Source organism: Marmota flaviventris, chromosome 17, assembly GCF_047511675.1.
Source record: "Marmota flaviventris isolate mMarFla1 chromosome 17, mMarFla1.hap1, whole genome shotgun sequence".
NCBI lineage: Eukaryota > Metazoa > Chordata > Mammalia > Rodentia > Sciuridae > Marmota > Marmota flaviventris.
The window spans coordinates 72,393,563-72,415,606 of NC_092514.1; the positions used below are offsets into that span (position 1 = coordinate 72,393,563).

The window sequence follows — 22,044 nt, forward strand, 5'->3', positions numbered from 1 at the left end:
TAAGTAATGGTATAGAAAATTAAACTGCCCTTAGTATTACTGAGAAAATATCAAATTTTGCTTTGTTTTTTCTTTTTTTTTTTTTGAACCAGGAATTGAACCCAGGGGGATTCTCTACCATTGAGCTACATCCCCTGTGCCACGCCCCCTTTTATTTTGAGAAAAGGTCTTGTTATATTGCAGAGGCTAGTTTCAAATTTGGAATCCTCCTGTCTTGGCCTACCAAGTCTCTGGAATTACAGGCATGTGCTACTGTACCCAGCAAGTTGAAACTTTTAAGGAGACATCTTACCAAAATAACCTGTCCCTCTCTATGTAGGCTTCTGTGTTTAGCTTCTATTAAAACTGCAAAATATGCCAGCACAGCGAGACAGTAGATTGCAAGTTCAAGGCCAGCCCTGGCAACGTGGTAGGACCCTGTCTCAAAAAAAAAAAAAAAATAATAATAATAATAAAAAGCAATCATGAAACAGTAAGTGCCAAGAAAAAAGTTACTTTGTAAGGAAGGACTTGAATCCAATTATTGTTTACTCAATACATTACTGGGCAAAGATTGTGAACTGGGGCTGGGGATGTGGCTCAAGCCGTAGCGCGCTCGCCTGGCATGCGTGCGGCCCGGGTTCGATCCTCAGCACCACATACAAAGATTTTGTGTCCACCGAAAACTAAAAAAAATAAATAAAAATTCTCTCTCTCTCTCTCTCTCTCTAAAAAAAAAGAAAGAAAAAGATTCTGAACTGTCCACAGCATATGTAGTCAAAATTTTCCTTATGCTTTAGACTTCAATTTTTTTTTTCACACCTTCTCCAATTAGTTAATTCCTAGCTTTTCCACCTCTGTTAATGGTACCAATTTTCCCAGCCTCAAAGCCCTGGAATCCCCTGATAAAGAAACTTCTCACCAATCATCAAACTCCTGTTAATTCTTTCCTTGTAGTACCCTTTAGATTTTAACTCTTTTCCACTTCCATTAACTTTACTCTATCAGCTTGCCTAACACAAAACTGCTTATTACTGGTAGTAACAAACTACTTGCTATTTTAAATGTTTACATGTTTCTTTAAAATTTTTTTTTTAGTTGTAGATGAACACAATACTTTTGTTTTATTTTTATTTATTTTTTAATGTGGTGCTGAGGATCAAACCCAATGCCTTACATATGCCAGGCAAGTGTTCTACCACTGAGTTACAATCCTAGCCCCAAGTGCATACTACATATTTCAATTAGTTTAATATTCACAATGATATAATGAGGTAAGAATCACTACTATTCCTTTTTAGACTGAGGAAATTTTAGAACAAAGAGGTTTAAAAACTTGCCCAACATCAATCACACTCATGACAAATGGCAGAGTGTCAGCCCAGCAGGTCTGGCTCCAGCATGGGTTCCTCTTTTCTGGCCTTTTTATAGTTTGAGACAGGATCTTCCTGAGCTGGTAGAGTGCTTACCTGACATGTGCTTGGCCCTGGGTTTAACTCAGAATTGAGGGGGGGGGGTGGGCGGCGGCGGCGACATAATCCTTTACTGAGGACTACTCCTCTACTTTTTTTTTTTTAAAGAGAGAGAGAATTTTAATATTTATTTTTTAGTTTTTGGCGGACACAACATCTTTGTTTGTATGTGGTGCTGAGGATCGAACCCGGGCCGCACGCACGCACGGCGAGCGTGCTACTGCTTGAGCCACATCCCCAGCCCTCCTCTGCTTCTTAAGAGCTCAGAATGTGGGACTGAAACAAGTGGACTATGCAGTGGTATGGGCAAGCACTGAGTTTTTCTGACTCTGGCTCATCTTCCTATCTGTGGATGGCACTGGTCATGGCAGATGGTGTTTGAGATATTATTGGTTGGGCACAGTGATGCATACCTGTAATCCCAGCTACTCAGGAGGCTGAGGATGAAGGACTTCTAAATTTCAGACCAGCATGAGAAGAAGCTCAGGAAGATCCTGTCTCAAACTATAAAAAGGGATAGGGATGTAGCCCAGTGGTACACATTATTTATTCAAAACATGGACCACCACACCACAGTACTAATAAAGAGGCATAATGCTCAAAAGGAATAAATGTTCAACATGGAGGCTGAGACTGACTCTTGGAGTCAATGGATAAAGGAAGGTCTCACTAAAGATGCAAATTCAGGGCTGTGACTCATTGATAAAGCACTTGCCTAGCACACGTGAGGCACTGGGTTCAATCCTCAGCACCACATAAAAATCAATGAATAAAAATAAAGGCATCGTGTCCATCTACAACTAAAAAATAAAATAAAATGAAAAAAGATGGAAATTCACTATTTTTGAATAGCATATGTTTAGTATGTTAACACAGGACACTGAAACAACACCCAACCTCTAAGTTTATTTGAATACATACATTCCAAAAGCTGGCAAATTTAAACAGATTGAAACCTACTATTCAAGGTCTGAAATGTTAGTTTGTGAAAAATTTTTCACAAGCATGTCAGATGTGCATGCAGGACTGTCACTATAAAGACTTCCTGACTCTGGGGAAGAGAATGTGCAACACTTGATCCTTGAGTCCTGTATCTTCAGTATGGACACATTCCAGGTTGGCCACAGCTATGTTTGGCACCACAAAACATGCAGCCAGTCATAGTTGTGTTGCTAATAAGAGGTCAGAAAGCATCCCTGGAAATGCAGGAACACAATTTAGAGTTCAAACAGCTGTTTGTTAAGCTGTTCTGGCAAAGCTTGAAATACACAAAGAAAGTTTTCCTCTCAACCCATTTCACTATTATCAGCAAAGTAAATGCAAGAGAATATCTGATTTTAAAAAAGAAAGAAAGTGAAAAGAAAAGAAAGAAAAAGCTTTTCCCATAACCTAGTCCCCTACAAAACTGGCTCTCTGGCACATTCTTCCAAGGCCATGGTATAAACCATGTAAATTAGAATAAATCATCAGGGTGGCTTCAAACTATTCCTGTGACTTGTTTCTTTTTGTACTGGGGTCTGAACCCAGGAGTGCTTTACCATTGAACTACATCCCCAGCCCTTTTCATTTTTTATTGCTAAATTGCTAAGGCTGGCCTGGAACTTGCAATCTTCCTTCCTAAGTCACTGGTATTATAGGTGTGTGCCACCACACCCAGCTAGTGTTATTTCTTTAATGCGAGACAATATTCCATTGCATAGTCATACCACATTTTGTTTATCAATTCACAGTTAATGGTCACTTGGGTCACTTGTCTTTTGGCTATTCTAAATAACGCTGCAATAAATTTATGTGTACAAGTTTTTGTGTTTTCATTTTTCTTAGGCAGTATATACTTAGGGATAGCAATTGCTGGGTTGAATGATTAACTTTCTGAGGAACTATGAAACTGTTTTCCAAAGCAGCTATACCATTTTACATTCCCTCCAGCAACATATGAAGAGTTCCAACTTTTCCACATCTTTAGCAACTGTCATTCTACTTCTTGTTTCTTATAAACCTAAAGGATAAAGAACAAATAGAGGTTTAAAAAAAAATGCCTCTGTGTTAGACGCTCCTTTAAAAGTGATATATATATATTTTTGTCATCTAGGTTGGTCTTCTGCTGAAATAAAATGCTGCCAAGACTTTGGATGAAACGAATGTCCAAAAATGAAAACTGGTGGAATCTGGGTAGAAACTTAAGAAAACCAAACTAAGTAAGTATTCTTTAGCTTAGAAGCACAGTAAAGTGTAATTATACTTTACAAGGACTCAAAGAAAAAGTAGCTAAGGAACCTAACCAAGGTGGTAACAAGAAAAATAAAAGAATAAAAAGCTACAATGAAAATTCAAGAGTTCCTTTTTGTCTGTTACCTAAATAAAGGCAAAAGAGTTGAGTACTACAAGAATTAAGCCTGAACGCTGATAGGGCAATATCAGGTCACACAAAGATGCTATCAACTCTAGACTGGATTCAGGCTGAGTAGGATGACTCTTTCCCTCCAACACATTCAACTACTATGTTGCAAGGCACTGCACAAGAGTCTAGAAACAGGAAGTGGCTCATCTGGGAAGGGTGAAAGATACTGTGGCAAGAGGTATGCATGTGCTAATGAGGTTTGGAGGGGCACCTGAGGGAGAGAAGTCATTTAGAAAGCCTTTAGGAGTTTGGGCCTATTCTAAGTGACTGGGGAAGAGAGGTGGCCAAGGTAGGTTAAATCTTTGTAAAGTCTAAGCTTATGATATAGGAAACATAGGCAGTGTAACTATTCATGCTAAATGTTATACCAGACAAAAGGAACAAAATGACTGAAGACCAGAAATGTGAGATAGCTCAATGTGCAGGGCAATTAAGAAACTAGCTGAAATCTCACCAGTTTTTGTTTAAATAAAGCTACCTGAGCCATTATTTCTGATATTACTGGGGAAAATGATGATCAACAAAACACTGTAGAGCTTTTCTGGTAAGGATATAAAATCATACAAATTTTTTGTGCAAGTCAGCACAGACTCTAAATGACTACATCCAATAAGGGAACAGCTTTGCCTCGCCTCAGAGTACTTGCGTAAAACAGAGTTTTGAAAAGAAAACATAATAATTATGGTTTTGCTGAATTCCAAGAAATGCTGCCTCTGCCCTCTGGACGTGCCTCAGATGCTGCTGTCTGCACAGTTGCTCAAGACCACATTATACATCCAATGACACAGGCACCCAAATTTGAAGAGGCAGCACTGGACTCAAGGGCACCTCACAGACCACCCGAGAGGAGCAATCGCACCAGGACTCTTCTGGCCCTTCCATTTTCTTTTCACTGGCAAAGGAACCAGGTGGCCACAGGTTCCTAGGATCTGTCTTGCACAGGGCAGAGGTGAAGAGGGGCAGTGCCAAGAAAAAGGGGCTGTGGGAAATCAAAGGTTCACAGGAAATGGGGTAGGGCAGAAGGGAAGGGACCCCACAATTCTATTCCTAGTCTACAGTAGCACTTTACTTCCCACTCCCATCCCAATTCTGCCCAGGTCTCATCTCCAAAGACCAGAATAGCCACCAAGAGTTTGCCATGAGAAGAAGATATGATTCCTGGCATTTCAAAGTAAAACTCCAAATACTTTGAGCACTTGTGATTGGGGTGTTGACATTTAGAGCAGGACTATCCCATAAACCTTTCTGCAATAATATAAACATTCTATAGCTGCAATGTGCAATAGACTAGCCGTTCAGCTATGGAGTAAAGAAGCAGGAATAAAAAACTGAATTTCTAATTTAACTTAAATTATAAATTAATTTTTATTATTTTCAGTGCTAGGCATTAAGCAAAGGGCCCCACACATACTAAGTGAGTGCTCTACCACTGAGCTACATCCCTAGGCCTTAAAGTAAAATTTAAATAGCCAGGGCTGGGGCTGTAGCTCAGCAGCAGAGCACTTGCCTAGCATGCGAAAGGCACTGGGTTCGATCCTTAGCACCACATAAAAATAAACAAATAAAATAAAGGCATTCTTTCCATCTACAACAACCAAAATAAATAAATAAATAGCCAAGTATGGTTAGTAGCTATATACTCAACAGTGCAGTTTAGATGCTATGTAAATATTCAACACATGGAGGCTAAATCCTTTGTGGTCAAACCTTAAGACATCATTAGCATGCATTACATGAGGAATAACAGCTTCCACAAAAGTATCAATTTATAAGCTTTCAGAAAACAATCTGTTGGTACTGACAACGTGGCTCATTGGTAGAGCACTTGTGAGCATGCACAGGCCCTGGGTTTAGTGCCCATCACACCCCCTACAAACACACACAGACACACATACACACAGACACATTACTCACTGGGTATGCTGGCCCATGCTTATGAACCTAGCTACCCAGGAGTCAGAGGCAAAAGAATTTTGAGGCCAGCCTTGGTAACTTAGCAAGACCCTGTCTCAAAAAGGGGTTGGGGTACAGGAATGTAGCTCAGTGTAGAGTAAACCTGGGTTCAATTCCAGGTATTGCCCAAAGTGGGGAGAGTACTTAGAAGAGGCTCACTAATGATACTGTAACAGTTATCTTCTGTTTAACGGGAAGCTGGCTGAGAATACAAGTTGTCCATCCTCCTGTATCAACCAACATCTCAGGGCTTCCATACTTATGTCTAAAATAATATTGAGTAAATGTTCTCAGGTTTAGGAAAAGGAATCTTGAACTTTTTGTATATACTTCAGGGTTTTTGTTTGTTTTCTGGGGTAGGGATGGAATTCAAGCCCTCACACTTAGGAGGCAAGTGCGCTATCCCTAAGCTGTACCCTTGGCCCCATTCTCAACTTCTGATCAATAACTTTTTTTTAATATCAGAGATCTACGTGTTTTTTTTTTTTTAAGTTGTCAATGGACCTTTATTTTATTTATTTATATACAGTGCTGAAATCGAACCCAGGGCTTCCTCACATAGCTAGGCAAGCATGCTACCACTGAGTCACATCTCCAGCTCCTGATCACCAACTTTTAACTTTAGAAACTAACACAGAGCTGGCAGGTTATATGTATATGCCACTCTGGGCTATATACAAACATAACAAATATAATTTATATTCCAGTGATGAGAGAAAATAAAGGCTTGACCTTTTCGATTTCTGAAGTTTTAGTAACACTGATGTTGAGTTCAGGGTATCTTCAATACATGGAAAGTTCTAGTTAAAAACGGTTCCACTCGGGCTGCGGTTGTGGCTCCGTGGCCCTGGGTTCGATCCTTAGTACCACATAAAGACAATCAAATAAAAATATTGTGTCCATATACAACTAAAAAAAAAAAAAAAACAGTCCCACTTAAGCCAGGCGCAGTGATACATGCCTTTAATCTCAGGGGCTCAGGAGACTCGGACAGGAGGACCGTAAGTTCAAAGCCAGCCTCAGCAACTGAGAGAGGCCCTGTCTCTAAATAAAAAATAAAAAAGGGCTGAGGATGTGGCTCATTAGTTAAGCACCCCTGGGTTTAATTCCCAGCACCCCACCTCCAAAGTCACTCTAAAATTCTTTATTCTATATTTTTCTTTTCTTCTTTTTTTTTTGTACTAGGGATGGAAATCTGGGTCTTGTGTATGCTAAGACAAGCACTTTATCACTGAGCTACATCCCCAGCCCTTCTATTTTGAGACAAGCTGGGCTCAAACTTGTGATCCTCCTGCCTCAGCCTTGCAGATAGCTGTGATTACAGACATGTGCCACCATATCAAGCTCCTATTTTCTATATACAAATGTGTAGTAGAAACATCTTCCACAGATGATATCCTGAAGAAAGAGTAAGGTCACAGGCATAAAGTTTGAAGGCATTTACCTAGTGTCTTTTACAAAATGTAAAAGAAGTGGCAAAACTATTTTTAGGTTCTTATATATGCCATGCTTCTATCAATATGGCAGCATAAACTAAAGAAAGCCAAGTTCATGTGTCTTCCCACCTTTTACCAGACATGAGTTAGGATGGATGATATCCCTCTAGAAAAAATTAATTTAGTTCAAAGAAGGAAAAGTGAATTAAAAATCCAGCATATCTATGAATACATGCCAAATTTCTCCAGTATTATAATTACTTAGCAATTTAACCTGTCATACCTATAAAAGCAAATTAATCACCCAAAAGACTACACCAAAATATAATGTGCCTCAGGAAAAATGATGTCAAGAATCTTAGATGCAAAAGATGTTTAATCCTTTCACAAATCTGATTACCACAGTCATATTAAACACTGTTAAATCTTGAAATAATGTTGTATTGTTATGGGAGACTGAAGTATGAAGCGAACATGATCTGCCCTATTAAATATTCTAGCTGGGGATTATGGGCCATTCTCATTTAACTTTAAGTAGGTAACCACTGTTAGTCCCTTTGGACAATAGAGCAACATGTACCAAAAGCCTCCCTTGAAATTATAAACTAAATTATCAGAAACAAGGAAAATATCTAGCAATAGGGAAATATGTAAGTCAATTATAGAGTATTATCTAAATGTATTATGTCACAACTAACATAGCAAAACAAATGAGGAAAATAGCAACATATTATAGTATTTTAAGTCCACTAATAATTATAGAATAAAAATGTGTGCAGTGCTAAAACTTAGATCTGAAATAGTAAAAGTAATGAAGTGAAAGGATTTACACAGAATTGAGTTTCCCATCCTTGTCTACTAATGTGTCAAAGTAAATGTTAATGTGAAATGGAATAGTATTGTTAATAAAATAATCTGAATATATTATTGTCTCCTCACATTCCTTTTCAAATTATGTATAGCTATCTATAAAAATAAAGATCTATGAAATGACAGAGAGACATGAAAGACAAATATACCCCAAAATGCATATTCTTTCAATAAATCCTAATTTCAAGGTCCAAACTACTTTCCCTCTCATTTTAAACTACATCAATGATTTTTGTATTTTTCAAAAAGAAATGTTTACAAAAAGCTTTTGCCATTTCGCCAAATCTAGATATTAGAAGCTCATTGTTAAACTGAATATTAAATGAGTTGAGGGGCTAGAGATGTAGCTTAGTGGTAGAGCACTTGCCTAGCCTGAGTGATATCCTGGGTTCAATCCTTACTACCACAAAAAAAAAAAAAAAAAAAAAAGGTTTTAAAACAAAAGCCATTGTTAAGGTAAGGTGGGAAACTTACTGCTAGTAATCAGTACTATTTTGATAAAATTGTTAGGTCAGAAAATACAGGAACTGCTGAACTGCTGTTAGAAATGGAACCAAGGTAAACTCTAAGCTCTCCTGCAAAGTAAAAGTTAAGAAGCAAACATACTGAAGCATTATTTATAGCATCCTTAAAATGTTAAAGAGCTGTTCAGAGAAAACGTACTATTTCTCAATCTTGAAACCCGAGAGAATGTTCTCCCAGGGGTCCTCAATGAGCTCACTTGTAGATAATGAAGAGTCCTTCATGTCCTCACCATAATGAGCTTTTCCAAGGCTGTTTTTTATACACCCTCACTGTTGACCAGCAGCATAATCCCCAAGCTACACTCAGACAAAAAACTTTACATCCCCCCCATAGGACTCTGAGTAGGTGTGTCTCTCTCTGCCTTTTGGTTTAATCCTGAGTGATTTACAAATGTGTTAAGAATGGAGAAGAAATCAGGCATGGTAGTGGTAGTGCACACCTGTAATCCCAGTGGCTCAGGAGGCTGAGGCAGGAGGATCAAGAAATAAAATACAAAATAGGCTGGGAATGTGGCTCAGTGGTTAAGTGTCTGAGTTCAAACCCCAGTACCAAAAAAAAAAAAAACCCCAAGTCTCATCTTTCAGACACTCTTCCATGGACTTTCTGCTGCTATCTGGTATAGGGATGTTTGGTACTGGGGATTGAACCCAGGGGGTACTCTACCCCTGAGCTATATCCCCAGTCCTTTAATTTTTTTGAGAAAAGATCTTGCTAAATTGCTGAGGTTGGCCTTAAACATCCGATTCTCCTGCCTTAGCCTCCCGAATTGATGGGATTACAGACATGTGCCACTGTGCCTAGTTGGGACAGGGTTTAAACAGTCGTGAAATTGAGGTAATAGCAGACAAGCACTTGCCAGTTTTATGGGTAATCTCTTGGGACTCGAAAATTCTTTGACTGACCACCTCTTATCAAAGTTGTAAACTTGAACAACATTTAAAAAGCTAATAACAGCTAGCAACTACTGTCTACTTTATGCCAGTCACTGCCTTAATTACACTAACATATTAGCTCTTTTAATCTTCACTATGACCCTAGGAAGAAAGGTGTTATTGTTCCCATTTTACAGATGGGAGGATCCAAAAAAAAAAAAAAAAGATGTTAACTACCCAAGATCACTGTTTTAATCAGTTTTTCTTCCTGCTGAGACCAAAAGACCCAATAAGAACAGAATTAGAGGAGGAAAAGTTTATCTTGGAGCTCAGAGTTTCAGAGGTCTCAGTCCACAGACAGCCGGTTCCATTCCTTGGGGTGCAAAATGAGGCAGAACATCATGGCGGAAAGCTGTGCCTAAGGAAAGCAGCTAGGAATGTGGCACCCAGGAAGTCAAAAAGAGAGCTCTGCTCAAAAAGGACAAAACACAAACCTCAAAGGCAGTCTCCCAATGACCTACCTCCTTCAGCCATGCCTACAGTTTGAGCATTTGAGGGACACCTCACATCTAAACAATCATAATGTCACATCTGCCAGGAGAAGAGTTGGGATTTAAAGCACATCTAGGCAGGAGACTGTTTCTTTATACTATCACTACTACAGGTGTCTGTCATTTCAAATCCCAGAGATGGTGAAATTAAGGAAGTATCTACCAAAAGGACCAAATTTCCCTCAAAAAGTCATTTGAGGTTACTTTAAAAAATATTTCAGAATTTTATGATACTAAGAATGGCCACAGTGAACTTTAGCCTAAAAGATTTAAAATCAAGTCAAACCCCAGCCAAGCACGGTGGCACATGCCTATAATCCCAGCAGCTCGGGAGGCTGAGGCAGGAAGATCGTGAGTTCAAAGCCAGTCTCAGCAACAGTGAGGTTGCTAAACAATTTAGCGAGACTCTTGTCTCTAAATAAAATACAAAATAGGGATGGTATGTGGCTCAATGGTCGAGTGCCCCTAAATTCAATCCCTGGCATCTTCCCACCTCACCCCTCAGAAAAGAAAAGAAACAAAACAATCTCTGAGCACAGCACTTTAATTTCCTGGGCTACTCTTCGGGTAAACTAGGGTGCAAAATACTAACTACTGGGAGCTGGGGTTGTGGTTCAGTGGTAGAGCACTTGCCTAAGAATTGAACCCAGTGTGAGGCACTGGTAGAGCGCTTGCCAAGCATGTGTGAGGCACTGGGTTTATTCTCAGCACCACATATAAATAAATGAACAAAATAAAGGCCCATCAACATCTTAAAAAATATTTTTTTAAAAATTTACTATTTACTATTTGAATATAACTCTATTGTTTTAATAAAACTGATACACGTGTTCCAAAGTAAAGTAACAAGCCAGATGTGGTGATGCACAAACATAATTCCAGCTATTAAGGAGCCTGAGGAAGGAATATTGCAAATTCAAGGCTAGCCTGGGCAACTTAGCAGGATTCTACTCAAAAAAATAAAATAAAATAAAAAGGGGGCTTAGAGATGTAGCTCAGTGATAGACTACTTGCACTGGGTTTGATACCCAGTAACACAAAAAAATAATAAAGGGCTAGAGATATAGCTCAGTGACAGAACACTTGCCTAACATGTGTTAGGCCCTAGATCCAATCTTCAATCCCACAATTAAAAAAAAAAAGGTAAAGTAACAAAGAAAGTACATAAAAATCACCTGAAATCCAGTTACTGGAAGCCAACAGCTACCTTCTGGGGACCATTTGGAAAAAAGTCTTTGTATGTAATAAGCAAAAATAAAAAGATAAAAAGATAACAATTTTCCTAAATGGACTCTTTATCTCATTTGGCCTCATTTGTGTATAAAAAGTCTCTAAAAGGTAACGATTAAAACTGAATCAGGGCTGGGGATGTGGCTCAAGTGGTAGCCCTCGCCTGGCATGCGTACGGCCCGGGTTCGATCCTCAGCACCACATACAAACAAAGATGTTGTGTCTGCCGAAAACTAAAAAATAAATATTAAAATTCTCTCTCTCTCTCTCTTAAAAAAACAAAAACAAACCACAGAATCAGTACTCCAACCAATTTCAGTTCTAACCCATGAACTGGGGCAAATTATCTAACCTAAACCTCAGGTTACTTACCAGTGAAGTGGGGATAACAGTATCTGCCTTTAGAGGGCTACTGTGAGGATTAAAAGTGAATGCAAGTAAAATACTTGCTTAGCATAAGGGTAAGCCTTCAATAAATTAGTTATATTATTATGTATTAAAAGAGGATCCATTTAAACCTTCCCTGTACAAATACAGACATTATTCTATGTTGACAGAATAGAACTTTATATCAACATTGCCTCCTTCATAGTATTTCACTTAATAGGTTCTGGAAACTACCTAAGTAAATACTGATAAAGGCTTAGAGTTTTATTTCGTTTTAGCTAATAAAGATGACCTCTTTTACACATTTTAACATTTCTGAAATGCATCCTACAATTGACAGAAGTTAATAATTGGCAGAAATTTTTTTCTTAGGTGGCACACAGATTCACTGAAACAAACATCCTTTATGTCTACATTTTTTAAAAACTTGGCTGATAATTTTTTAAGAATAAATTCTTTGGGCTGGGGCTATGGCTCAGCGGTAGAGCACTCTGCCTAGCACATGCGAGGCCCTGGATTCGATCCTTAGCACCACATAAAAATAAATGAAATAAAGGCATTGTGTCCAACTACAACTAAAATAAATAAATAAGAAGAAATTCTTTAAAAAGTATAATTGACAGACAGCTTTGTTCTGATATATGTCCCCCAGCTGCCATTGGGAGAGACTGTATTGGTACAACGTCCAAAGGCATGGGGCGGTGTTATCCATTTCCTCACACCCTAGCCAATAGAGGATGAGGCCCATCTTTATCTACTTTGCTAACCTCACACACAAAATGACCTCCTTTTATTTGCATTTCTTTTAGCATTGAAAGAAACTTATTTTAGGCAGGAAGTCCAATAAGTCACTCAGTAGAAGCAAGGAGGAGTGAACAAAACAGAACTACCGCTCCCCTGCATTTCTGGTACTAATGCCTGACAGTTGAGAGGAGCAGGAATGCACATCAGAGGGGGTACCACAGCCAGACCTAAGGTCAAACCCCAGCTTTGCCCCACACTAGCCATGTAAATCTGAGTGAGTCTTAACCTCTGAGCCTGTCCCTGAACCCATAAGATGGGGCTAACAGTGTGAGTCTTTCAGAGCCCAAGAAGACTAGGAGGGGCTGAGGCTGTGGCTCAGTGGTAGAATGCTTTCCTAGCACGTATGAGGCACTGGGTTCAATCCCCAGCACCAAGCAAGCAAGCAAATAAATAAATAAATAGAGTTATGTTCATCTACAACTAAAAATATAACTAGGAATAAGGTATGAACCTACCAGCATATAATAAATATTCTATAAATGGCAGCTATTCCATGTGGACTTCAACCTATACTTTATGGTGGTAAATGTTCAAAGGAACACTGCATTTTCTTATTTCTTTCTTTCTCCAAAAAAGGGAAGACTGATTGTCAGTCCCCTCAAAAGAGTCTTACACAGGAACTGAAAGCACATTCTCAGCACCTATTTGGAAACAGTCTGTTCCACTGATAAAATGAATATGATAAAAGACAAACAAATTTATTTGCTTTGAGAGAACAGTAAACAACAAAACAACAAACTGTATTCGTTCTTTTTTTTTTTTTGGTACTGGGGATTGAACTCAGAGGCACTGAACCATTGAGCCACATCCCCAGCCCTATTTTGTATTTTATTTGGTGATAGGGTCTCACTGAATTGCTTAGCACCTACCTTGCTGAGTTGCTGAGGCTGGCTTTGAAATTGCAATCCTCCTGCCTCAGCCTCCTGAGCTGCTGGGTTTATAGGCGTGAGACACGGGGCCTAGCTGTATTCATTCTTAAAAACACCTCTGCTCTTTTTTCTTTCTTTTTGATACTGGAGATTGAACCCAGAGGCACTTTTACCACTGAGCCATATCCCCAGCCCTTTTTATTTTTTGAGAAGGATCTCACTAAGTTGTTGAAGCTGGCCTAGAACTTGTGATCCTCCTGCCTCAACCTCCTGAGTCCTTGAAATTATAGGCCTGTGCCATTGTGCCCAGCTCTACCTCTTATTTCTTTAGATTGGATAATTCAAATACCCAAAATGAGACTTGTACGCTGGAATTCAGGACTTAGAGCCATGATGAAAACTGTGACCAACCAAACCAGGGTTTGGTTTTTCAAGGATTATAATCAATGGTCATTCTTTTTACCCCACCCCACCCCCTTTTTTTAGGTAGTACTAGGGTTTGCACCCAGGGGCATTTAACCACTAGGCCACATCCCAGTCCTTTTATTATTATTATTATTATTATTATTTCATTTATTTATTTTTTCCAGTCCTCTTTTTAATTTTGAGACAGGGTCTCGTTAAGTTGTTGAGGCTCGTTTTGACCTTCTGCCTCAGCCTCCCAAAGAGCTGGGATTACAGGCATGCACAGCCACATTTGGCTTAAATGGTCATTCTTTATTCAGTTACACAGGAGACTTGTGCAAATGTCACTAGATGACAGGCAGAAATACCATTATTTTATTTTTTCTTTCAGCCTCTCTGGAACCACTCCCCTCCTAGCTCACACCCTTATTACTGCAACATTCCAGACTCAGAGCTTTGAGCCTCCCTTTCTCCAATGCATTATGCACAGAGGACACTTTCATCAACAGCTAAAGACCTGAGGCTTCTTAAGGACCAAACCAAACTCTTACTGGGTTTTTCTTACCTGGCTCCGATTCTACCTTCTTTTCTAATATTCACCATCTAGACCCTTATTCTGTCCTCTCCATCTCAATCACAACATGCAACTTCCCCTACATGACTCCCTGCTTGCTGAATGTCCCTTGTTCTCTTAACCCGTATTTTTCATCTCCCAAGGTAGAGTTTGAATCCCAACCCTTGCACACATCTTCATTTGATATCAGCTCTTACTAATTTCTTCCTTTCCTGAATTACTCTAGCAATTAGTGTGCAACTCAACTCCAGCATTCCACCAAACATAGGTTCACTACTGAGAATTAATAGTTGTGTGATCTTGGACAGATCATTTAACCTCTATGAAGCATAATTTCTTCATCTATAAAATAATAAAGAGTTTAAGTTACGAGATTTTAAAAGATCTTTCCTGTTCTACAAATCCTGTAAGTTAATATACTACCTGGTACCGTTTCATGTATTAATCTTACTCATTTCTCTTATAAGAATTTAGAACTGCTGAAGGGAGAAAGGACATCTTAATTTCTTCCCCAACTCTCAAAGCAACTGCTCCCAGGATCTAGCTCAAGGAGGTACTCGGTAAGTATGACACTGAAATAGGCCAAGCAGCACCTGCAAAGAGCCCAAAGTGAACATGGGACCTATTTCTCGAGTAGTTCAGGAAGCCAATAAGGGTAGTGAGTGACAGCAGGAGAAGGCGCACAGATTATCAGAGCAGGGCTGGATCTCATTCAGAGCTGAAGAAAGTAAGCAGCTAGCTCTAGGCTGGAATGAGCACAAGTCTGAAAGCTTAAAATGGCCTTCTGATTCCTATGCAGCACTGTTTGAAGCAGGTAACATATGCCCCTACACAGCAACTGTAACTCTGAATTCAATTCAGGCAGTTTCATGTGACCTAGTGCAGACTACTCAGGGTTTTTTGTTTTGTTGTTGTCGTTTTGGTGCTTGGGATTGAACCCAGGGCCTTGTAGAATGCTAGGCAAGCATTCTACCACTGAGCTACATCCCCAGCCCCTTACTCAGGGGTCTTGTCAGCAAAGAACCTCAGAGACTATCACAAGCCTGCACTACTGTAATGGGGAAACTTAAGTGCATCTCAGCCTTGCAAGGCCTGAAGCAAGAAAAGAGCAAGTGCTTCCATTTTTAAGGCCCATTGCCCTTCCCTTCCCAAGAAATGCAAGCTTATATAAAAGGGACAACACAGATATATTAAAGCATTCAGTTCTAATTTAAGCTTCCAGTAAAATACTTTAAAAAAATATTTTTTAATTATACATGGACACAATATCTTTATTTTATGTGGTGCTGAGAATCAAACCCAGTGCCTCACAAGTGTGAGGCAAGCACTCTGACATTGAGCTACAACCCCAGTCCTCCAGTAAAATGTTTTTATTTCTTTCTTTTCTCAGGGCAGCAGGTCAATGTACATATATAAAGCAAAGAAGGAATCTGTTGATAGGAGTCCTTCCTAACTAAAAGTTAACCAAGAACTTCAAGATAGTGAGAAGATGTAATCTTTAACTCTAATCAGAGGTACAGGGCAAAGCCCCCATCTATTTCATTATATTGAAATGAACTACATTCAACTCATATGTACATGTCTTCTTTGTCAAGGAGGGCAGATATAGCCCTATTTCAATCCAAGTTAAACTGGTCAATGCTGTTCTAGTCACTTTGAAACATGTTTTGGTTCACAACTAACATCCTAACATCCTAAAAAGAGTTCTCAAATGATATCAAAGCCAGTCAAATGAAGCCAGTTTACTCCTTAAAGAATCAAATGAGGAAAACTGTTGTTTTGTTGCTTCACTAACCTCACTTATGACAAAGCACATCCCTCCTCTTCACTCAGCTGTTTCAATTATGAGACAAAGGGCAACTACTATATGGACACTTTTTTTTTTTGTTTTTGAGTAAAGTCACAAGATTATTAAGAAACAGCTAATGGCCACTGTTCAAAAGCAATAATGGCATTATGATTTCATATCCCAGTTATCTACCAAATTGGAAAGAATCAAGTATATGTATTTTAGTAAATGTAAGCCCTCTGAATCACTTTCTTCTCCATCATAAAAGTTTGGCCAGGTGCAGTGGCCACATCTGAAATACCAACTACTTAGGAGGCTGAGGCCTTAGGCTCACAAATTGCCTTAGCAACTTAGCAAGACTCTCAGCAATTTATTGAGACCCTGTCTTTAAAAAAAAAAAAAAGAAAAGAAAATCTTCTGGAAGGAAAGATTTAAGGTAAAGAACTTATAACTGCTTATGGTCTAGAACAAACTTCAGAGACAGTAATCAGGGAACGTTATAGTCCAAAAAGACGTCAAATCCCTGTGTTTTGTTTGAATTTGATTTAGTGCCAAATATGCAATGGGATAGACTTAGAGAAAAATATAAACTATCAGCCTTCCAGTGGATTGATGGAGAAATCTATTTGTTAAAAAAGTTTCAAAAAGGGTTTTGCACAGGATACTAAGGTGTGTACTTGAGTAGTCAGTCTCATTTTATTATAAGTGGGTTATCGGCTAGAAATAGTAATCACCCACAAAAACATCAAATTATCTCTGTACACCAATGACATGGAGTGATGTGTCAAGGTGCCTTTGCTCTGCTTCCAGCTCTCTAAGAAAATAAGAAGGTCTCATTCTGCAGGCGTTCTGACAAACACTACGGACTTTAAGAACACCTGAAGAGCTAGATGTCAAAACAAAGCTTTCTTCTCCCTTCAGGGCTTTTCATATCACCTTCTACAAAGATTAACCTATATTTCTAACATTAGAAAACTGCTGTGCAGGCAACTACAGAGTAGAATTCCATGCCTTAGGCATTGGGAGCAAAATAGCAACTATCAATATGCCCACATAACTGAAGAAAAAAAAAATCATGAATCTTTCTATGCAGCTGTTTCTGTAAATCACATTTTCACTTACTTCCTCTATAAATTCTAAGAATTTCATTCAAGGGTAGAAAACAAAAAGCTGGCAAATTCTGACAATCAGACTAAGGCTCAGAGGAAAGAATGTCACCACTTGAGACACAGTCAACACTCGCACATTAAACTTCAGCTTTTCTCATTTAAAGTCAACACATTCTTTGACAATACTCACCTCTGTAAAGATAAATTGCATATCCAAAAAGGCAAACTGCTCCAGTCAATTAGGTAAACAACATAATTAACATGTGCCAGGTGGGGAGCAAATGCTCAATGTAAATAGTGAGACTCAAAATAAGCTACAAATGTGAAGCTATTTCAAAACTATCAGCAGATTTCTTTTTGCAATTAGAGTTTAATAAGGGGTAACTGCTCCTCAACTTTCTCTTAAGAAAATTGAAATCTGACTTGTACAATGAAAGTTGAACCCTATTATATACAACTCCATTAGATTTTTTCATAAAGAATAAAAATACATCTAGGTTCTTTAATGAGTTTTGGCAAATACTTCTAACAACCTCTAAACTGGGAAACATCAATCTCTAACCTACCAAGATATTACAAAATTTAAAACCCTTTGGCTATGTAAAATAAGACTAATGGAATACTTTTACAAAAAATACTTCAAGTTTAGGTGTTCAAAAAATTTTCTGATTTTTTTATAAACTCTACAATGTAAATCAATCTACTCATGTCCTTCCTTTCTACAATCATATTACTCATACTTTTCTTGAAATTTTGGCAGTATCAACAAGCAGAACTACTCAAGGTAACCACACAAAGGCAGTTAAAGACCACACATCACACCAACTCTTAAGACACATTTAATATTCAACTCAGCGCCTATTGCAAGCTATCCTGATCAAACCTAATGGTATATGATAAAAGTGTGCCATGAAAGAACAAGCACAGCTTCTTTGTGTGTAATCACAGCAAAGAAGGTAGCTGAGCACAAGGAGAGGCAACCTCAGCATCGTGCTTGGCATCAACACTTACCTTGAGGATGTCCCCCCTTTTGAAGCTCAGCTCATCGTCTGCAGTGGCTTTGAAGTCATATTTGGCGATGGCTTCCATTCTGAGCGCTGCTCAGTGCTCAGCAGCCTGAAGCAGGGGGGAAGGGAGTCTTCCCTGCTGAAGCAACCCAGCCCTCTGGGCTCAGCCTCGCTTCTGGTCTGGGAATACTCCAGCACGCTGAGAAGCACAATGCCACCCTGAATCAGAAGAGGAACGATTGAGAAGTGGCCAGGATCCACGGCAGCCCCGCCCTGCCAATCGACCTGCAGTCCCAGCCCCCACGCCCCCTGGCTTGCAAGGTTCAGCCCTCCTCCTCCCTTCCAGGCAACAGCCCTGCTCTTCTTCTTCCTCTTTTTAGCCTCAGCCCCAGGCAACTGACAAGCCTAGCGGCCAATGGCGGCAGCTGCTTGCGCTATTCCAGAACACACTTCCTCTTCCTTCCCACTGGGTGTGCGCGCCGTGCAGGAACCGGCTGGAGTCCCGTCCAGTCTCCGCCTTTCCTCCTGCACCCCTCATACCTCTCTGGCACCCAATGCTGTCCACTGAAAGAAAGACCCCACCCTGGGGACAGCACCCCACTCTTCTTGGTTAAATAGGCCTACTTCCCTCCTTTCCTGCCAATGCTTCAAGGCTTCCTGGGAGCACTAGCTCCCCTACTCCACAGCCAAAAGCAAGCCATGCATGCTGCGGTCGAGCTGCTTTACTCTTCATGAAACTAACTCTTATCTGCTCTCAAGAAAGAGAGAGAAAGTGAAACTAGACATGCCTTTTTAGTCCCAATTACCACCAAGAATTCTGGTGGCCTTCCCCCACCACATATGAACTGATCGGCATGCTCAGGCCACCAGAGAAAGATACTCCGGATCGCTCTTTGTTGGTGGAGATCTGTCCTTGCTTAAGGCTCCCTTTCCCCTGAAGATTCCCAGAACTGTGGAGTCCCCACCAGTCTTTGAACTAGATGACCAAGGTTCAGCATTCCAGAAGTAGCCTCCACATTACTTCTAATTAGCCTAAACAGCAGAGCTAAAGTCTTAATCTACAATTGAAAGGAACCCTTTTTGTGTGTGCATGGGGCGGGTGGTTACTGGGGATTGAACCCAGGGGCCCTCTGCCTCTATGACGTGGTGTCCCTAAATTACCCAGGCTGGCTTCAAACTTGTGATCCTCCTGCCTCAACAGGGATTACAGGTTTGTACTCCATGCCAAGCAAAAGGAATCCCGTTGAAAAAAAAAAAAAGAGCTGCCAAGCATCTAATGTGGGGAAAGAAAGTACAGTCAGAAGGTCAGACTGAAGACCCACACAGTTACTCTGAGCACAGCTTTTCTCAGAGCCAGAAAAGTACTAAACACAGTGTACCAGGCAAAGGTGAACTGGGGTCAGTGCAATCACTGCTTTAGTGGAAGAGTCTCCCACCACAAAAAAGGATACAACCTTAACCTTTGCATACCTAAAGGCAAATGAAATCCCATTCTTGTTTGCTCAGCCACTGTTTTCATACACACTAAACAAAAGCAGAAAATAACAAAGGCACTGGCAGAATGGAGACTGATTATTTACAGTGGCACCTTTCTGCTAGATAATTACCATCTAGCAGCTCATGTGAGGGGTAGGAGAGATTATTCTTTTATCCTAAAGCTAACCATTGGGGCATTAATCAAATATAGCTTCAAAGGACTAAGCAGGAAACCAGATGGAAATATTCAGCTCAGACTGAGAGGATTAAAGAAATCACCTGTTAAAAAGTCTTTCAGGCTAATTCTGAAAGCCAAACGTTCTGCTGCAGGTAACTAATAAACCAAACCACTACCTTCCAGGTCATACCTAAGACATTCTATGTGGTGCTGGCTCTAAAAGAGGTAAGTAAAGGAAAGCTACAGCAAACATAAATATTTTAAAAATACTAAGATTTATCTTTGTGTATCTAAATGCCCTTCACTTACACTCTGTAGTTATTTTTATCAAATTAGTCCATATATAATTTTTTTAAAGAGAGAATTTTTTAATATTTATCTTTTGGTTTTCGGTGGACACAACATCTTTATTTTATTTTATTTTTTATGTGGTGCTGAGGATCGAACTCAGAGCATGCCAGGCGAGCGCACTACCGCTTGAGCCCCAGCCCTCCATATATAATTTTAAAAGCCAGAGTATATCTTCCATTGCCTACTTATTTTAACAGGTCCTCAGGGCTAATTGAGGAGCCTATATGCATCAATGATGGAAAGCTGAAGAAGAATGGAACAAATCTGAAAAAACAAGGAGTTTTATTTTTTAAAAGAGAAACCACACAAACTCAAAGCACTGTCACTGTCAAGGTACCATGTAATATAGGGCATAAACTTTTACCTGCATCATAGTTGAATAGCAGGAACATAAAAAACAAGATGGTTCTCAACACCTACCTACTCAATTCATCTGCCACAGGTTACTGAGTGAAAGCTTTGAAAGACTAACACTCCTCAAAATCATAATTATTCAAGTAATCACTCAAGTAAATTGTTTTGTGAAACAGTTCATAGAAAATTAATACTTACAAGGCTGTGCCAAATAAAATTTAGCATCGCATTTGCAAAACTTGGAAAGGTCAGCTTATTAGGGTATCCAAAGAAAAGGAATTCTATCCCATACATAACACTAATGTCTAAAAGTAACAAATCTGAAGGAAGACACAATTTTTTAAATAAATTTCCCCCTTTTGCGGTATGATGCGAATTGAACCCAAGACATTAAGCATGCACTCTACCACTGAGCTAAACCCTAACCTCCACACAGATGCTGCTGTTCTCCCCAAGAAAATGAAGTAGCAATACACTTAACACTGTTGCCTGATCAGAGCATCTCTAAACTGTTAGCACACACTCTACAGATCATTACACTCAGTGAATTTTATTTTTTTGGATACTGGGGATTGAACTCAGGGCCTCATACATTTTCATTTTTTACTCTGAGGCAGGGTCTTGCAAAGTTTCCCAGGCTAGTAGCCTCCCAAGCAGCTGGAATTACGGGTGTGCACCACACCAGGCATTCACAGAATTTAAATAAAGTATAACTAATTGTTCAAAGGATGTGCCCTATATCTGAAAACGGAGTTCCCTAAAATGCAGTATCCTATTGTCTTTCTTCTGTTTATTTCTCTTCTTCCCCAAATTCACAGAAAATATATCACAATGGGACAGTATAATGTTGAGTTTGCATAGTCTGTCCAGAGGCAGGCTAACTGTTATTCATTTAAGTAATGACCCTGCCAATCATAGCAATAATTTAGGAAAGCCTTTTAAATAAGTCCGTTTTCTAATCTGTAAAATGGGATAATAGCTGCCTTTAAGATTCACTGAGCATTAAATTAGATAACATATGCAAAGTGCTTTGGTCAGAGCCTAATGTATAACACCACTCAATACAAGCTAAAAATGTTACTTTAAAACACATAAAAGGAAATGCAATGTGCTGGGGATATACTCAGTGGTAGAACATTTGCCTAGCTTACTCAAGGCCCTATGTTTGATTCCCAGCACTACCCCCTAAAAAAAAAAAAAAAAAAAGGAAATGTAAATTAAAACAAATTAAATTTCATGTATGAATCAGCTTTTTTTTTTTTTGTACTGGGTCTTAAACTTAGGGATGCTCTACCACTGAGCAGCATCCCAAAACCTTTTTATTTTGAGAGAGTCTAAGCTGGCCTTAACCTCCTGCTCAGCCTCCCCAGTTGTTGGGATTACCGATGTGTGCCACCACACCTAGCTATATATTTTAAAGACTTATAATATCCGGTCTTTGTATACTTTGGG

The 22,044-nt window shown here is 39.4% G+C and overlaps 1 protein-coding gene across 1 annotated transcript in view; it reads right to left on the minus strand.

The window, feature by feature from the left end:
• Grb2 (growth factor receptor bound protein 2) overlaps positions 1–22,044 on the minus strand; it is a 66,528-nt gene that overhangs the window by 38,694 nt on the left and 5,790 nt on the right. Inside the window, exon 2 of the mRNA XM_027955800.3 lies at positions 18,238–18,452. Coding sequence (XP_027811601.1) covers positions 18,238–18,315 — 78 coding nt within the window. The 5' untranslated portion in view covers positions 18,316–18,452. The remainder of the gene's footprint in view (positions 1–18,237; positions 18,453–22,044) is intronic.